This window comes from Babylonia areolata, chromosome 15 (genome assembly GCF_041734735.1).
Source record: "Babylonia areolata isolate BAREFJ2019XMU chromosome 15, ASM4173473v1, whole genome shotgun sequence".
Taxonomy (NCBI): domain Eukaryota; kingdom Metazoa; phylum Mollusca; class Gastropoda; order Neogastropoda; family Buccinidae; genus Babylonia; species Babylonia areolata.
This window is the reverse complement of record NC_134890.1, coordinates 8,682,773-8,700,245: the sequence shown is the minus strand read 5'-3', so window position 1 is coordinate 8,700,245 and position 17,473 is coordinate 8,682,773. Positions and strand designations below refer to the sequence as shown.

General features: G+C 39.2%; 1 protein-coding gene across 2 annotated transcripts; it reads left to right on the top strand.

The window, feature by feature from the left end:
• Positions 1-20: 20 nt before the first annotated feature.
• LOC143290406 (heterogeneous nuclear ribonucleoprotein 87F-like) lies at positions 21-13,976 on the top strand. 2 transcript variants are annotated; one of them, XM_076599819.1, is made up of 10 exons: positions 21-115; positions 1,919-2,236; positions 2,874-3,075; positions 3,596-3,712; positions 4,207-4,263; positions 4,669-4,848; positions 9,084-9,197; positions 9,699-9,835; positions 13,111-13,175; positions 13,774-13,976. In XM_076599819.1, the coding sequence occupies exons 1-8, from the start codon at positions 107-109 to the stop codon at positions 9,794-9,796; spliced, it is 1,095 nt and encodes a 364-aa protein (XP_076455934.1). In that variant the 5' UTR covers positions 21-106; the 3' UTR covers positions 9,797-9,835; positions 13,111-13,175; positions 13,774-13,976. The 2 variants fall into 2 exon arrangements, with proteins under 2 accessions (XP_076455934.1, XP_076455933.1); XM_076599818.1 differs by having other exon boundaries at positions 10,353-13,175.
• Positions 13,977-17,473: the final 3,497 nt, after the last annotated feature.

Sequence of the window (17,473 nt, the reverse complement as noted above, 5' to 3'; positions counted from 1 at the left end):
AGTTTGAAAGAAACCACGTGACTACATATTCTATGAGCGTGGAGATTACTGGGAGGCACTTGGAAAGACATTTTGGAGAATTTTATTTGAAAAATTTCAAGGCAAAATGCCACAGGTAAGCCGGTGATGTGGTTTGCTTTTTTTTTTTGTTTTGCAGATTTAGTATGCAGTTGATACCAGATTGTTAAGCTGAAGTTCATTTTCCTGAAAATGATTGTTTCAACTGTGCAATGTCAGTCTCCGTTGATTAATGCCGGCGTTTTAACGGACACTGCTGGGGCTAGCTAGGCACGTGTGCTGGAGATTTGCCGAACGTTCGATTTTTTCTTCGTTTTTTTTTTTATAATTTAAAAAAAAATTATCTGAAGGAATGTCTTTGGGGAGAATGCATTCTGTGATTGTTCAGTTCTGTAAAATATTTGGCGTAATATTAAACTAAGCTTTGATGTCGGCTTTCTCTTTAGAGTGGTTGATCATGCTTCAAGAAAATTGTACGGAATATAAATGATGGTTACACTTGCAGGCTTTGTTTGCTAGATTCTTTTCTTGCTGTCCGAACCACAGATTGAAGTATATTTAAATACTGGAAGACGGGCGAAATAGTCGAGTGGTTAAAGCGTCGGACTTTCAATCTAAGGGTCCCTGGTTCGAATCTCGGTGGGTAAAGGGTGGAGATATTTACGATTTTCGTGTGTATACGTAAGCAAAATTTCAAACGCGCATGTTAAAGATCCTGTAATCCATGTCAGTGTTCGGTGGGTTATGGAAACGAGAACATACCCGGCATGCACACTCCCGAAAACGAAGTAGGGCTGACCACATGGCGGGGTAAAACGTTCATACACATAAAAAATTAAAAGCGCACTTTTCTAAATCTACATGTATATGAGTGATCATGGGAGTTGCAACCCACAAACGAAGAAGAAAAGATTGTGTCTACACAACAGAAATACAAAGAATATTGATTGTTGAAAGTCTTGTAATTCCTAAGAAATGATGAAACATGAAAGGTCCATTACTGAGTAAAAAATCTTTAAAAAAAAAAAAAAATTAAGCTTTTTTTTTCTTTTTTTTCTTTTTTTCTTTTTTTTTTTTTAACAAACATTGGTAATTTTTTGTGTGTTCCTGCAGTAACTATTATAAATGGAAGACTTTCACATAGATTAATTTCCCAATTAGTGTTTGTCAATCAAATCTGCATTGAATTTGAAGTAACTTCGTTGAACAAGCTGATTTTCAGCTTGAAATCTTAATTTCACCAACCCCACACCCCCCATTGATACCTTGCCCAAAGGGCTATAGAACAATGTCCTGGTGTACTGGAAATGTTAAATAACAGTAAATGAATAATGAGAAAAGATTAACAATAACATATAACAATAATATACAGAACAGTGTTAATAATAGTATCGATTTAAATTCAGTCAGATAGTGGTCATGAACAAGGATCCAGCTTTGACAGCTTTGGACATGGTGATTCATTGAATCGGTAATTGCAAGTAATTTGTGGATTATGCCTGTATGTCGCCTATAAAAAGTCACAAACTTTTTGACATTTAAAACAGATGATGTTGAATTGATATGTTTGACATTGTGTAGTTGTACAAATCATTATAAACTGTTTAACCTTTAGACAACAAAATGTACCTCATCATTTTCAAAGATGCTTTTATTTGATAGTGCTAGTCATGAATATTAGATTTGAATCTTTCATATGAATCTGAAATATTCAGCCTTTGCGGTAGTCTAGAAATCATTGGCTTACAAAACTGCTCATTTTCTCTCAAGTTTTCTCTTTCAGTAATAGGTGCTATCTTGTGACAGTCTCAGTTCTTTAGATGTATGTGACTGCGGCTTGTCCTTATAAATGTTTATTTAACAGCTTTTCTTTTTTACTTTTGTTTTTATTCATTTTCAGTTTTACGGACGCGGTGGTGGTGGAAGAGGTGGAGGCCGTGATGGCAACGCTCCAACAGACCCCAATTCAGATCAGTTCCGCAAGCTCTTCATTGGTGGTCTTAGCTATGACACAGATGAAAAGAGCCTGAGAGCACATTTTGAAACGTGGGGGGACATTGTGGACTGTATTGTAATGCGGGATCCCAGCTCAAAAAGATCCCGTGGGTTTGGGTTCATCACTTACAAGGAGGCTGATGGTATTGACCAAGCACAGGCCAACCGACCTCATAAAATTGACAATCGAGAGGTGGAGACTAAGCGTGCAATGCCTAGAGAGGTGGGTATATATTTGTGTGTTGTGTGTGACGTATCTTTCAGTGAACCTGAATTGAGGTTGATGAATGATGTTCAGTGAAAAGTGGTTGACAGTTTTGGATTGTCAGTATGCTATTTCACAACCCCTTTTTCCTTGCCTGCTCTGCACTTGCATTCCCTCCCATATTTAGCATTCCATTTGGACACCATGATCAGGGCATCCATTAAGTGGTAAATTAAAGTGAAAAGGACGTACTATCACAGTACCAGAATTTCAGGAGTCCCCAAGAAACACAGTGAAATGAGAGAATTTGCACAAAAACACTGTAGCAATATGGAAGCTGAACTCACTTGACATCTTTACTGACAAGTTCATGTTTAGATAACGGAAACTCTCAGTCCTCCAATGTGCACCTTCATTGATGCATATGATACAACTGAGGGGACTGGGGGGTTTGGGCTGGGTTGCGTGAGTGATCTGAACAGCTTAACATTTGTTTTGGGTTGAGAATTTTCTGTTCCTTGATCTAAAGACAATTCTTCCTGTTAAGTCTATTAAACAGGCAGCATATCATCTTTGTGTTCTTTTGTTCATTTTCTTTCTTTTATATTCCCATTTCTCCTCACTGTTTTTACAGTATTGAAATGAAACTTTACAGGAAACTGGATCTCAGCAGACTGTGAAAAAAATGTTTGTGGGGGGCATGAAAGACGACACCACAGAGGAGATGGTGCGAGAAGTGTTCTCTGTGTTTGGCGACATCACAGAAGTCAGCATGATCACAGACAAGTCCACAGGCAAAACACGAGGCTTCTGCTTTGTTACATTCAATGACTACGATCCTGTGGATAAGTGTGTCTGTGAGTATTTTTCTCTCATGGAATTGTATATGTTTAGTGCAGGTTCACTAAACAAAAGTTCGAGCTCATGATTGCCCCATATCTGGAAGGGATATCTAACAGATGTGTGGATTTTAGATGTATTACATGTTCTCAGCTCAACTTGTGATTGGCTTTAAGTAGAAGAATTTTGTATGCTCCGAGGGTATTTAAATGACATTCAATTATCAGCCACTCCACATCTAAAAATCACTAGACTGTAAAAGAAATTGCACCCCTAATCGTTCATGTTGTCTTAGGAAGTGTTATAATTTTGATACTGAATCAGTGTTTTAGTCTCCTAGTCCTGCCAGTCACAGAACATTTTGATTTGAGGGTCATAAAAGAAATTTATGACAAGAGAAATAGAACAGCAGGAAGTTTTGGGGTCAATTAAGTAGATTGTCAGTCATGATATCGGGCGGTGTGATGTATTGCCATTTGAGGTGTTAGGTGGGTGTGCTTGTTACGTATGGGTTAAGGTTCTTATGTGGGTGTGCAGTGATCAAGCGACACAAGCTGAACAGCCGCAATGTGGAAGTGAAGAAGGCAGTGTCTAAAGAGGAGCTGGGAGGTGGACCTGGAGCTGGTCGTGGGGGTGGACCGGCGGTTAGAGGAGGTGGGTGACAAGGCTCAGTGAGCCTTATTTTGTTGACTAGTTTTCTGTTGTGGAAAGGTTGTTGGGTATTTTCCTTAGTTCGGCAAGATTTAGTCATATTAAAGTTTAAAGCACCAACTTATGAAATGGGGAAGAATCGAAAAAGTGGGAATTGCACATAATACTGCTTTCATAGATTACAAATGGAGAAAGGAAAGATTCAAACCATGCAGAATGGTCCGAATGCTTTTGCAAATCCTGACTTATTACATGAGTGATTTTATTCTGCAGGATCTGTGTGATGTCTCTTGCAGTCAATAAATTGTTCATGTATGGACTAATGCTGTGTAACAGTCTTAGTATGAAGTCAAATTGTGTGTGTTGTCTTTCTGACAGTATTACTTGTGTGAAGTTCAGTATACAAAAGAAAGGGGTTTCAAGTATAAGCTGAACAGATGCACTGAAGGAATACGCCTAATATTTAAATTTAGACAGAGAGATGATGATTGTTGCAGGTCACGGTGATTTTGGAGGCTTTGGTAGAGGTGGAGGTGGTGGCTTCAACCAGGGAGGTCAGTGTTGGGTTGAGTTGGAAATAGTGTTTTGAAATCCATTCCAATTTGAAATCCATTCCAAAATGAAGGGGCAGGGGGCCCAGAAATAGAACAAAGACATTTAGGGGGAAATAAAGGGTTTTGCTTTTGTGACCTTTCAACAACAAAAAACAAAAAAAGCTTTGCTGGAAGAATATAAAATGTGATATATTGATAATCAATAATTTATAACAAAACCTTGCTTGTCAACTAAAGTTTGATTTCTCAGCTGTGGTAGTTTACTATATTTATGACTTTTTTTTTTTTTAACTTCAGGTGTGTTTTTTGTTTGTTTGTTTGTTGTTTTTTAAGTCAGTTGAGTTAGGAGATAGTTCTGATTTTTTATCTGCTGATTTCATCCCTGAATGTTGTTGATGATGACAGGCTATGGTGGAGGTCCTGGAGGTGGTTATGGTGGTGGTGGCTATGGACCTGGAGGTGGTGGTGGCTACGGGCCTGGTGGTGGTGGTGGCTACGGGCCTGGTGGTGGTGGTGGCGGCTATGGGCCAGGAGGTGGCGGCTATGGCGGGGGTGGTGGTGGTGGCTACGGGGGAGGACAAGGTGGTGAGTAGTGCTGCAACATAATGTTCAGGAGAAATGGGGATCAATTTTCTGTTATGAATATACCACTGGATCTCATCTTGGATATGACCATTATGCTATACAGTCTTGTGTTGATGGTTCATGATGATGGCGTTTGAAGGGGTTACATGTTAGTAAAAGTAAACTGCAGTCTTGGGTTGAGTCTGTGAAGACAATGTTTTTGAAGAGAGGTTAAGTCACAAGGTGTTGACGCTGTCACAGGCAGAACCCACTGACAATGTCACCTCACAGACTCGCATGTACCAGCAAATTGATTTGATTTGCAATCAAGTTGGCTTTCTGTCATGTGCAGAAATTTTGTCTGCAAAGGTGTCAAGTAAAAAACAGTCACAGACTAAGGGCAGATTCAAGGACATAACCTGACAGCTCCCTCTTAACCCCTCTGCCAACCATTGATCTCTGATCTTATGTGTTTGTTGATTTAATATTTTATTGTTTGTTGAGCATAAGTTTTCCACCTTTGTGGACTTTTGTGTGAAGCAGACAACACAATCCCAACATGTGTGCCCATATCTAAGAATATAGATGTTTATTGAACATGGATCTGTATCTTTTTAGTACAAGTCCACTGCATGTAGACTGACAAGTGTCTGAAAAGTCTACTGGATACGGCCAATTAAGTATTGATTGAGAGCACAGTTGTAGAAACAGTTGCGAAGCAAATTGTCTGTCATCTGTATCCTACATAGTAGGGTCATGGAAATGGTAGGGTCTTCAGTTTCAGGGCAGTTGTCAGGTGCTTCTGATTCATTTATTATTGTGCACTGCTACAGTGTAAGAATTTTGCTTTACTCTGGAGTAAGAAAGCCAGATTTCAGGATTCATTAGTGTGCATAAAAAAAATTGTAAGTTGAGAGAGCCACAATATGATTGACATTTAAATAAAAAATGAAGGGATTGCATGATAGAATTGGTTGGATATAGCAGGTTCATCAAGTCATATACACAAATTCATGTGTCAATGATGATAAATGCTGTGGAGAGAGGGGAAGTCGCAAGGTGTCAGCGCCGTCACTGGCAGAACCCACTGACACTGACTGTCACCTCACAGACCCACACATGCCAGTTGGCAGTCTGAGACTTTTCTGTTCTCGACTTTAAAGCCCCTGCTAAGACCTGTTGTAGCCATTGCTGTGAAATGTATTTTAAAATTTTATCTTGTGGCTAACATTGCATAAAACCTAATCACATAGTGTGTGAAATTTTGGCTTGCAAGCTGTTTAATTTGAAGTAGCTGTGTTTTGAATAAAAGATCATTTCTTCACTTTGATATTTTCTTTGTAAATGGCATGGGGAAATGGGCTGAGATATACTCAAGGCAGCACCTAGTCAGATTACGATTATATATGTATGAAGTTAATTTTTTTTTCCAAAATTTAGTGGGTGCGGCTTATATACCAGTGCGCTCAATAGACCAAACTTTACGGTAGTTTTAAAAAGAGAACAGATCAGCTGTTTACACAGGACAGTTTTTTTCAGAAGCATGGAACAAAACTTCTGATAAGTAAATGATCAATCACTAAGACTGGAGCAGCTTTCACATCACCTTGTGGTGGTGGTGGTTTATATAGTGTGACATTTGTCAGAATATTATAGAAAGTGTAGAGGTTAAACACAATATATTGAAGTTGGATCCAGGGCTGCAAGTGTCAATGATGACAAACGTCATGGAGAGAGGGGAAGTCACAAGGTGTCAGCGCCGTCACTGGCAGAACCCACTGACACTGACTATCACCTCATTGACCCACACATGCCAGTAGGCAGTCTGAGACTTCTATGTTCTTCACTACCTTGTGAGTGGACATGTATGGATCCCACTGCAAAGACCTGTCGAAGCTGTCACTGTGAAATATAGTTTCATGGCGTACATTAGAGATATTACTGTGTTAAACTGCATTTGGTGTAATTGTATTTTTGGTTGCTTTTTGCAAATAGTTTTTTTTTTTTTTTTTTTTTTTTTTTTTTTAAAGGTCTTTAAGTTACATAGCTACAGTTTCTGTGGAATTTCAACAGATATTTTTTTGATGTATGAGAGACTATTTTTCAGAAACATATAACACAGAAAAACTCACTTTTAGTTTAAAAGATTTTTTTTTAAAAATTTTTTTAGTGATCAAAGCTTTCAAATTGACAGTTGTTTGGATAGTGTGAAGAAAATGTATCACCCAAATTTGGACAGATCAGAAACAAAATAACCAACCAGAACAGCTGTAACATTTCACATATTTGGAAGAGTTACAGTTGATCAGTAAATAGTGTGTGGAATGTGGTGGTGGGATCTTCAGGTCTCGCTTAGGATTGGAATACACAATTCCAAATTACAGATTTCCAAAGCGCACATAAAAATGTTTTCTTGTGTATAATTTGTCTATTCTGTAAAAGAAACCAAAACTGAAGGTGGTATATGACAAGCTGTTAATAGGATAGATTCTTGAAGTGAACTACAGTTACAAGATGGTAGTGTCAGTGATGACGAATGCTGTGGAGAGAGGGGAAGTCACAAGGTGTCAGCGCCGTCACTGGCAGAACCCACTGACACTGACTGTCACCTCACAGACCCACACATGCCAGTAGGCAGTCTGAGACTTTCTTTTCTTGACTTTAAAGTGTTCTGGACACATGTATCTCCATTGCTAAGACCTGTTCAGCGATTGCTATGAAATATATTTTCGTGTGTGAAGTTAGATAGTAAAGGGGCTGTTAGATCAGTGTGTGCGGAACATGAACATATTTATTGTTGAACAAGTTTCCCATACAAGTGAGTTGGATTGACACCAAAAAGTAACAAAACAACCAAAACCTCACCAGTATTCATTGACTGAATTGCTGAATATGTATACTGAAACAGTTCCTACCCCATAGCAAGACAAACATGGTGTGGTGTTCAGGTTCATGGCAGTATTCAGTTGCTATTAATTCATCATCAAGCACTGGTGACATCAAGCACTGGTGATGTAGTTTCATTTTATCTTTACTCAGGATTTGAGTGGGGATTTGTTTTTAGACAGCTCGATGTCACAGCTTGTTTCAAAATCGGCAGGTGAGGAGAGACCCAGTGTGGTGAGATTTCAAAAAGTGTGAACAGTGAAGGGATTACATTGCAGTGATTATATAGACATTCCTTAGTCATGTACACAGATTCATGCGTCAGTGATGACGAATGCTGTGGAGAGAGGGGAAGTCACAAGGTGTCAGCGCCGTCACTGGCAGAACCCACTGACACTGACTGTCACCTCACAGACCCACACATGCCAGTAGGCAGTCTGAGACTTTCTTTTCTTGACTTTAAAGTGTTCTGGACACATGTATCTCCATCGCTAAGACCTGTTCAGCGATTGCTGTAAAATATATTTTCGTGTGTGAAGTTAGATAGTAAAGGGACTGTTAGATCAGTGTGTGCGGAACATGAACGTATTTATTGTTGAACAAGTTTCCCATACAAGTGAGTTGGATTGACACCAAAAAGTAACAAAACAACCAAAACCTCACCAGTATTCATTGACTGAATTGCTGAATATGTATACTGAAACAGTCCATACCCCATAGCAAGAAAAACATGATGTGGTGTTCATGTTCATGGCAGTATTCAGTTGCTATTAATTCTCGGGATTTGAGTGGGAGACCCAGTGTGGTGAGATTTCAAAAAGTGTGAACAGTGAAGGGATTACATTGCAGTGATTATATAGACATTCCTCAGTCATGTACACAGATTCATGCGTCAATGATGACGAATGCTGTGGAGAGAGGGGAAGTCACAAGGTGTCAGCGCCGTCACTGGCAGAACCCACTGACACTGACTGTCACCTCACAGACCCACACATGCCAGCAGGCAGTCTGAGACAGAACAGGGTGACACTGACCCTTTTTTTTTTTTTTTTTTTTTTTTTTTTTTTTTTTTGGTTCATCCGGCCATGGAAATCAATTTCCAGGGTTGAAAATGTTTTTGGAGGTGTGTGGAGGGGGATGCTTTGACCTTTAGGCTCCAGAGGTCTTGGAATTTTAATCAAGCCCTTGACCAGTACTTTTATTTTCATTCAGTTTGGCCTTATATGTTATTTGGGAATTGTTAGTCTGGTATGGGAAAAGCATGAAATTTTGTTTGGTCACATCTGTTAGATCGCTGAATTTAAAATAAAACGCAATATTGTGTGCGTGTCTGTTTTTGTATGAGTTGAACAGTTGAGGACTTGTTTCAGGAGGGTGGAACAGTGGCGGCGGAGGCTTTGGCCAGAACTACCAGAACAACTATGGAGGAGGAGCTATGAGGGGTGGTCCTGGATTCTCCCAGAGAGGCTCTGGGCCCTATGGAGGTGAGTATGCACTGTCATTGATGGGACTGATTTATACTGTGGACATGTATATGGAGAATAAACATTGTGCAGTCACCATATTTCACTGCTGTGTTCATGATAAACTTCTGCAAAATTTTGGCAGGATGGTAAATGACTGATACTACTTAACTGCTCATGGGCTAAAGGAGGATCAGCATAAGTTAAGTACTTATCAGGCATTGACTGAATCGGGTGCCACCTTAGCATTGGGATTTCAGTCATGTTTGAAGATCTGTTGGATCTACTTTTCAGCTTTGATCAATCATTGCAATTTTGTTAGACTATGTACTTGTGCTTAAATATTTATACAATCTTGGTGTGGTGGTGCCACCTGTGTTCTGTACACTTGTTCCCTAATTAAGAATAATGGGTTAGTCTTGGATCTGATCGTATGGAAACTGAGGCAGGATCCCACTTATTGGGTGTAAATTGAATCTGGTGTTGAATGAGTGAGCTTAAATTTTCAAGGTTGAATTTCAGGTGGCTACGGCAGTGGTGGAGGTGGTGGTGGTGGCTATGGAGGTGGCGGCTACGGTGGTGGTGGCGGTGGCTATGGTGGTGGCTACAACCGGCGTTGAGGCGTCCTTGACATCAGTCTTTGAGGTTCATCTGCTGAGGTAAGTACTAGTGCTGTTCTTCTGAGTAAGATACTTGTAATAGGAATAGCATTGAAACCATTTTAAGTTTGTTTCATTGGTCCAAGGATTTTTTAGGTGTGATTGGGGGAACAGCAGTTTGAATAAGCTAAAGGATCAGTTAAATTTTCAACTTTGCTTTGCTCAATATTACTGTTACTAGAGCAAATAGATTTATTCACTTGAATTTTCTCCCTTAATTCATGGCTGAATCATCAGAAACAAAGCTGAAATAAGGTGTTCAGTTTATTTATTTATTTTTAATGATATTGTGTTTGGTAGTGCAGAGGGGAAGTGGGAAGTGTACATAACATAAAATATGGGAAAGAAAGGTGATGTCAAGTAATGTATAGCGTTAATGTGTAATTTTTAAGAGGAAATGAATTTCAAATTTCAAAGAACTGGTTTTAGTAAATTGATTTTTCTTTTTGTTGTTGTTGAGTTACTGACTTGTTTTGATTGGACTAATGATGAAGTTGTTCTTGGTTGTATTATTTAGAACAGGAACAGAGAATACGATAGAGATGCAACAGGCAGGGGGTCAGAGGAATCAGAGCAGTGGCAGCTCCCTAGATACAGGCAGGCAGGCAGGTCTTCCCTAAGAAGCTGAAGGAGCCAGTTACTTTCTGACCCCAGGACTAGTGCACAGTACACACGGATGTAGATGGTGGAGACAGAGGCACTAAGAGACATTGCATAAGCTGTAACAACCTCGTAGTGTATTGACAACACAGAGGAGAGCATAGCAAAGACAGGACTTGTGTGTTGAACAGGCTTCAGCCAGCTGTGTGACATCTTACGGGCCATACTACTACATAAAAAGCTGTGTAGATAATGGAGCTGTCTTTTTGTGTGGATCTGTTCATTGTTGGACATTGTGCTGGATAATTCACCTCATGTTTGGATCTGTAATCTGTCACTTCACCACATTTGTTACTGACCACTGACCTAGCTTGTCTCTGCATTTTGTTTCACTGTCAGATCATCCATTACTGCAGAATCTGCAGGCAGGCAGCTAATCTGTAAACACCTAAGTTTTGTGTGAACAGTTAAAACTTGTGGCTTTTTTTTCTTTCTTTTTTAAAATTTTATTTATTTATTTTTTTAACGATAGTTATCTGCACACAAATCTGGCGAAGCCAAGTGAATTCTGTTCCTGTTCTCAGCAGATTGTGGTTTCCTGTTTTTAGTGGGTAGTGTTTGTTGTATAGATGATAATGTGCAGATACCTTACCAGTGTTGTAAAATATGACAAGTGGCAATCAGTGAATGAATAAAAAATGTTGTGGAAATCATTTTGGTAGTTTTGTTATGACTTCAGTGTTAGTGTTTAAAAATGGTATGTACAGTCCAGTGGTGTTGACCTTTGTTCATGTAATGATATGCTTGTGTGTACTGAAATGGTCTTGGTGCATTGAAAATTTCACAGGCAGTTGACAGTCAGATGAGGAGCATCTTCATTTAAAATAGTTTGGTGGGGGGCTTATTTTCTCCCAACCTGAAAATTATTGGATAATGGGAATCCGCAGAACATTGAGAAAGTATTGCTTTTGTTCCGGCGAATGTCAATTCCTTTTCTTATGGTTAGAGTATTGAACACAGTTCAAAGACCATTTTAGGTACTCTGTATTTTGATGTTCTGTGATGGTGTGAATGGGACAATTGGGGGATAGGATGGTTGGTGATGTGAGGATGATGGATGTTGTCAAGTTCTGTTTCTGTTCAGTACTAGCCCTACCCCTTTTTGTCAGTGTTATCTGTTACCTTTAGTTGCCAGTCTCACTTCAGTTTCAGTGAAAAGGAGACAGTTTGGTATATGGTGATTTTTTTTTCAGTTTAAGATATTACTGTTGCTTTATATTGTCAGCACAAAATATAGTTTTTCATTAAAAATATTACACAAACAACAGTTATTAGCAAGTAATGTGAAAATGTCAAACACATGCAGGCGCAGAGAAGATACATGCATTATAAGAAACCAACAACAAAGATAACATGATATTCAAATTCACACACGCATGAAAGATTCCAGGCTTAATTTGCAGACAGTGCATACAGAAGGGAAGGGCTTTCAGGGAAGGAAAACATGTCTTAAAAATCATGCACATGGGACATTCATGCTCAGTTTGCCTTATTTGATTCTGCTTAATAAAATGACATCTGTATGTCTGCCTGTGAGACATGCTAGAGACCTAAGTGCAGGAATCCACAAGTGCAGACAGCGTTGTCTAGCTAGCTATTGTGTACTGTAAAAGCTGCTAGCTAGCATCAGTGGAGGAGATTGACATCGCCAAATAAATGCTGTAACTGGGGATGAACGGGACAGGCAGCAGTAGTCAGGTTACGAGAGCCACCTCACTAGAACAGCCAGTTAAGACAGAAGGCAGGTATGGTATGACACTTTTGTTTAACTATAGTTAGATTGGTTTAAGTGTCGTGTATATTTCAGTCAGGGGGTATCCTATAACAATAGTCAAAGAGTGGATAAAGAGTAAGGAGGTATGTAAATGGCAATAGCACAGTCATGAGGATGATATACAGCAATTTTCTGAGGTTTTGTTAGCTTTGTTAAAGTGATATTCTACAGCATGATGCGACAGTTTCAGTCACTTTCTTGAAGTATTGAGTATCATACATTTGCAAAACAGTAACATTCCTAAAATAGGTTGGCTATGGTGTGAAGTATTTCGACTTTACTGTCTTTGACCACTTGTTACTTGGTTGTGAAATTCAGCTAGCTTCTAGTGTGGGTGGAAGTCAGTGATAGTGGCAGTGTAGCTTTTATTGATTGTATTGTTTTGAAACACTTTATTAGGAAATAGATTTGCATTACTTTATTCTCTTGAAATAGTGATTTTTTTGTTTGTTCAAAGAATAGTTTATGGGGTTGGTTTGTTTTAAGTGGCAAGAAAAAGTTGTTTTGTCTTTGTTTCGGTATCATTCTAATTGTTAACATGCCCATCCCCTCCATGAACCTGGCTTAACACTGCTGACGAATCAAAACGACCGTAAGAAGACTGTTTAAAATTTGACCCTATAAATGCATGGTATTTGTGCATATCACTCACCCTTTTTCTTGGGTTATCCCCTTTTTTGTCCCCCCACAACCCCCATACAGCCATACCCTACACTGGATTGTTTTGAAAAGTAAACCATGGCTGTGAGGTAGTTTAAACAAGTGAACTAAGTCTGGTTCATGGAGGGAATGACATTTGCATTGTTTGTTGTGCTGACAATGTTCTGCTGTCTCCATGCAGGGTTCAAAACAAGCTCCCTGTGTAGGCTGGCTTTTTTGGATACATACAGTTTCAGGAAGTGGCAGGTAAGTGTTTTTCACTTTTTTGGTTTTGTTTTTGGTCTGGTTGTATGGTAGAGAAGTGTTTTAGGTGTGTTTGTTTTAGGTGTGTTTGTATGTTTTTTGCATTGTTTTCGTTTTATATATATATATATATATATTTTTATTTATTTATTTTATTTTTTTTAATGTTCCTGAAATTGAGAGCGAAATGTCCAGTCTCTTGGTTCTTTCAGTTTTGCACATCTTTGATGTGAACAGTTTCATATGATTCGTTTCTTCATTCACTTATTCTTTCCAGTTTTTGTGCACAGTAAATTAAAAAAAGAAAAAAGAAAGATACAGATTTTTTTTTTAAATGATGAAATGCCCTGTTAGTATGTTCCTGGCTTATCAACACATGACAGGTTTTGAATTGTCCGAAATGAAACTTTTTGAACGATAAAAAGAAAAAGGACATTTGTCCAAACATGACTTCATTGAGAGAGGACGTGATATTACTGACATGCATTGCACAGAATTCGACAAAGATATGGAAACTTAAACGCATCATTTTCTTAGCAGTGTGGTTGGTTTTTTATTTTTATTTTTTTTTTAGTAATTTAATTATTTTTCAAATCTTCAGGTACAGGTGCTAACCCTGCAGTCTGGTCTGGGAACACCTGATGTATACTGGTGAACAGACAGCAGCATCCGTCACGAACAGCAGTGAGCTGGGGCGAGATGATTGCTGTAGCCACAGGGAAACTGCTTGACAGTGAACTGCTTTGCAAGTGCTAAAGTCAATGATTTTCTCTGTAATGAAAATTAAAGAAAGCTGGATTCAGATTTAAACAGTGTCTGTGTCGTTTTGTGTTTGTGAGGGGATATGCAGCAAAATTTTGATCCAAAGCTTCATTTAAAATATTTTGTTTGAGGTACACAGCTTGGAACAGGTGAGTTTCCACAGAAATGAATGAATAACAATACAAAATAATAAAATGTCTTTATTCTTGTTCTTTGTCTGCCATCTTGCCTGCTTATTGCATATCAGCTTTTTTGTCTTGTGGACAAGAAGCCTTCAAACTTTTGATCATGAAATTTCCTACCAGGAAAGCTGTGACAAATATGCCATGCAGGTATTCACTTATGAATGCAAATTCAGTCATGCATGCAAACAAGTTCATGGTTACACATGGTCACGCATAGATAAGAGTGCACGCATTTACTCGTGCGCATGCACAACTGCACCTACATGTGCACACATGCAAGCAATCGAGCGCATGCACATAACAATTGTGTATGCACAAGTGCATTTGGAATCTCCGAGTTACCCCCCCTCTACTGTGCTGCACTCCCCTTTTTTTTGTATATATATATATATATATAAAGATTTATATGATATTGGATCTTTTGCAGAGACAAATCAAGACAACAGTCATTCACATGCATGCATAACTGATTCAGAGAAATCAAAGATGATTTACAAATTCATGCAAACAGAAAGCTGGATATAAACTGAATAGAGAGATTGGAAAGCTATTTTGTTAATGGGGGATTTTTAGGCCATACTACAAAGAGCTAAGTGCTTACGTTTGACACAGGGAGGGAGCATGTTCCAAATTCAAGTGTAAGGTTAGAAAGAGGAGTTGCATCCAACTGGAGTGTTTGAATCAAGGAAAGTAGAAACAGTAGACATGAAGCTGATCTCACAGTTGGGAGATAGGGTGTAGAGGTGAGGGCAGTCACAGGAGCAGGTTGTTAAACATTTATATAATACTGTGCAAGACAAGGAGCCAGTGGCGAGATTGCAAAAGAGGAGTAATGTGCTTAGATAATCTTTCTGAGGACATGTTGGGCATTCGTTTTGTATGCTCGGAAAAGATGCAACAAGCAAACCAGATGTGATAGGAACACTTAACAGTTGTTGAGGTGGAGAGAAACGTTTCAGTTCAGATATCATGTCAGTTGAGAGATATTCCTGAATAGACCAAACCATGCTCTGTACTTGACAGCAGTTATTTTTACTTGTCAAATGCAGCTGCAAGCATGTTCTTGCGCGCGCGCGCGCACACACAATGTACAGTTTCATCCATATTTTTTTTACTGGCCTAAAATGTGTAATGAAAAGAAGTTGATAGATTACCGGCACACACACATGTTTAGATACATGCATGTTTACACTCACTTGACCCACTTGAGCTCAGAAACAGATGGTCAACCTCAGTTAACTAGGTGGATGATACATGCTTCTTACAAATACTTAACATTGCAAACTAGGCACATTGGTTTGCCAAGCATAACCAAACTCACAGAGTTTCATTCTCACATTGGACACCCAGTTTCTCTTGCCTCTATTATCTAAATCCATTAACATTCTGTACACTTTATGGGGTAATCTGTGATCTGTCGGGTTATTTTCAGCCAATATTGAAGACATTTAACCGTGGAAGAAAAAAATATTGGATATCTGGCTGTTTCACCATACACTAAGCCATTAGGTGTTTGCAATGACAGTCCGAGCAATTTCTTCAAAGCATACAGGTGGATTTTTTCACAATATTCAGCAGCAAAATCGAGATCCGATATTTCAGCTCAGTGTTATACCATGGATTGGATCTGTGAATCAAACAGCTAAACAAAGTTCCAGAATTGTTTTACTCTAACAATGATTATTTCTTCATTTTACACAATTCAGCATTTTTAACTCCACTTGTGAGATCTTTGCCAGCGAAGGCAAAACTCTTTGTGTCCAGAAATATATACCTAAGTAAAGTCTTTCTCTTGATGCAAGGTATCGTCCTTTTATTTTTATTTTTTGGTCATATTTACCTTTTAATTGTAGAGAAAAAAGCTCTTTGTAAACTGTTCAGTTGAGTCTGGAAGCCAATTAACATTTCCGATATTAAAACAATTTCATCAGCTAACAAAAGAATAAAGATTTCAAGAAAATAATCTTTAAACTTTGCACCATGCCTTCCACAACTTAAAACTTCCAAGTGCCAGCACCTTTATGAATATAGAAAAGAAAACGTTACTACAAACATCACCTTGCTTTATACCAGAAGTGCATTTAATATATCCTGTCAGAGGAGCGCCAGATCTTGCCCTTGCCTAAACACGCTCATACATACTTGGACACTTTCCTCGGATACCATTTTAAAGCAGAATAGGAGACAGCAACGTTCTGTTGACGGAATCAAACACTTTCTCGAAGTCAATAATTGCTATATATAATTCCCGATTTAGACCAAACTTTTTGTACAAATGGCATTAATGTGATATATTTTCTTGAACCCTGCTTGGAATTTACCCGTTATGTTATCACCTACCCTGCAGTCTCATGTTAATCACAGCACTGTATAACTTACTGCATACATTACACAATGAATTGCCAATTGGGTTATTTGCGTCACCTGTCATATACAATGGAAGGATAATAGATTCTGACCAACTTTCAGGATAGATCCCTTTGTCGAAAGAAAACTTGAAAAGTAGCTTAACAAGAAAATCGAAAACTCCACCTGGCAGGTAGGTAGATATGAGAAGTCAGAAACGGGCATTTTACGTAGTGGACAGTTCTTTGTTGACTTCACCTATATGCTTCAGCAGAATTTACACACAAGCATGCTTGCACACACGCATTTTCTGTCAGCGGCTGCTTGGCGTCGGCAGCGCAGCTATTGGTTCAGTCCATGGCGCCTGTGGCGCTCAGGTCACTTCAGCAGCCTGCTTGGCGCCATATCGACACGCGTCTTGAATGTGTGTGTGTGTGTGTGTGTGTGCATAAGCCTGTGTGTGTGTGACAGAAAAAAAGAGACAAGAGTAAGCTATGTAAATATAGATATTTCACTCCCATTTCATTTTCACTTCACGCATTTATCCCCGCCCGATGTGCCCACGTGGTATGTTCACGGCACACAAGCCTGTGGGCACATGGGGCTGACCCTTGTTTGTGCTCACACACACACACAATCTTGAATGATCCATTTCGGGACCGGGAAGATAAGAGGGAACATCGGGCTAATCATAGCCTTTTCACGGGCGCTACACGGGCTGATCCTGTGTTTTATCAAATCGGGCATGCGGATTGACCCACTGAACTGGCTGAAAGCTTCAGTACAGTAACCACTGTTCTCATTTGGACGTGCATCTCATTGCTTAACAAACAGCAAAAACACTACTGGCCCCAACAACGGACCAGCCAACAGCCCAGCGATCACCTGTGTTACGTTTGTGTCAGGATGCTTGGGGCACATGTTCGGGACATGAGTATCGGGTCTCAATGTGAGGGAAGGGATGTGGGATGGCCAGCACGGACTTTTACTCTCTCTGTGAATGTTTTC

Bases quoted from the DNA above. Each gene is read 5' to 3' on its own strand.
- LOC143290406 (XM_076599819.1), top strand. The intron at 4,264-4,668 runs GTCAGTGTTGGG...TGATGATGACAG, and splicing joins TGGTGGCTTCAACCAGGGAG to GCTATGGTGGAGGTCCTGGA. The intron at 9,198-9,698 runs GTGAGTATGCAC...GTTGAATTTCAG, and splicing joins AGGCTCTGGGCCCTATGGAG to GTGGCTACGGCAGTGGTGGA.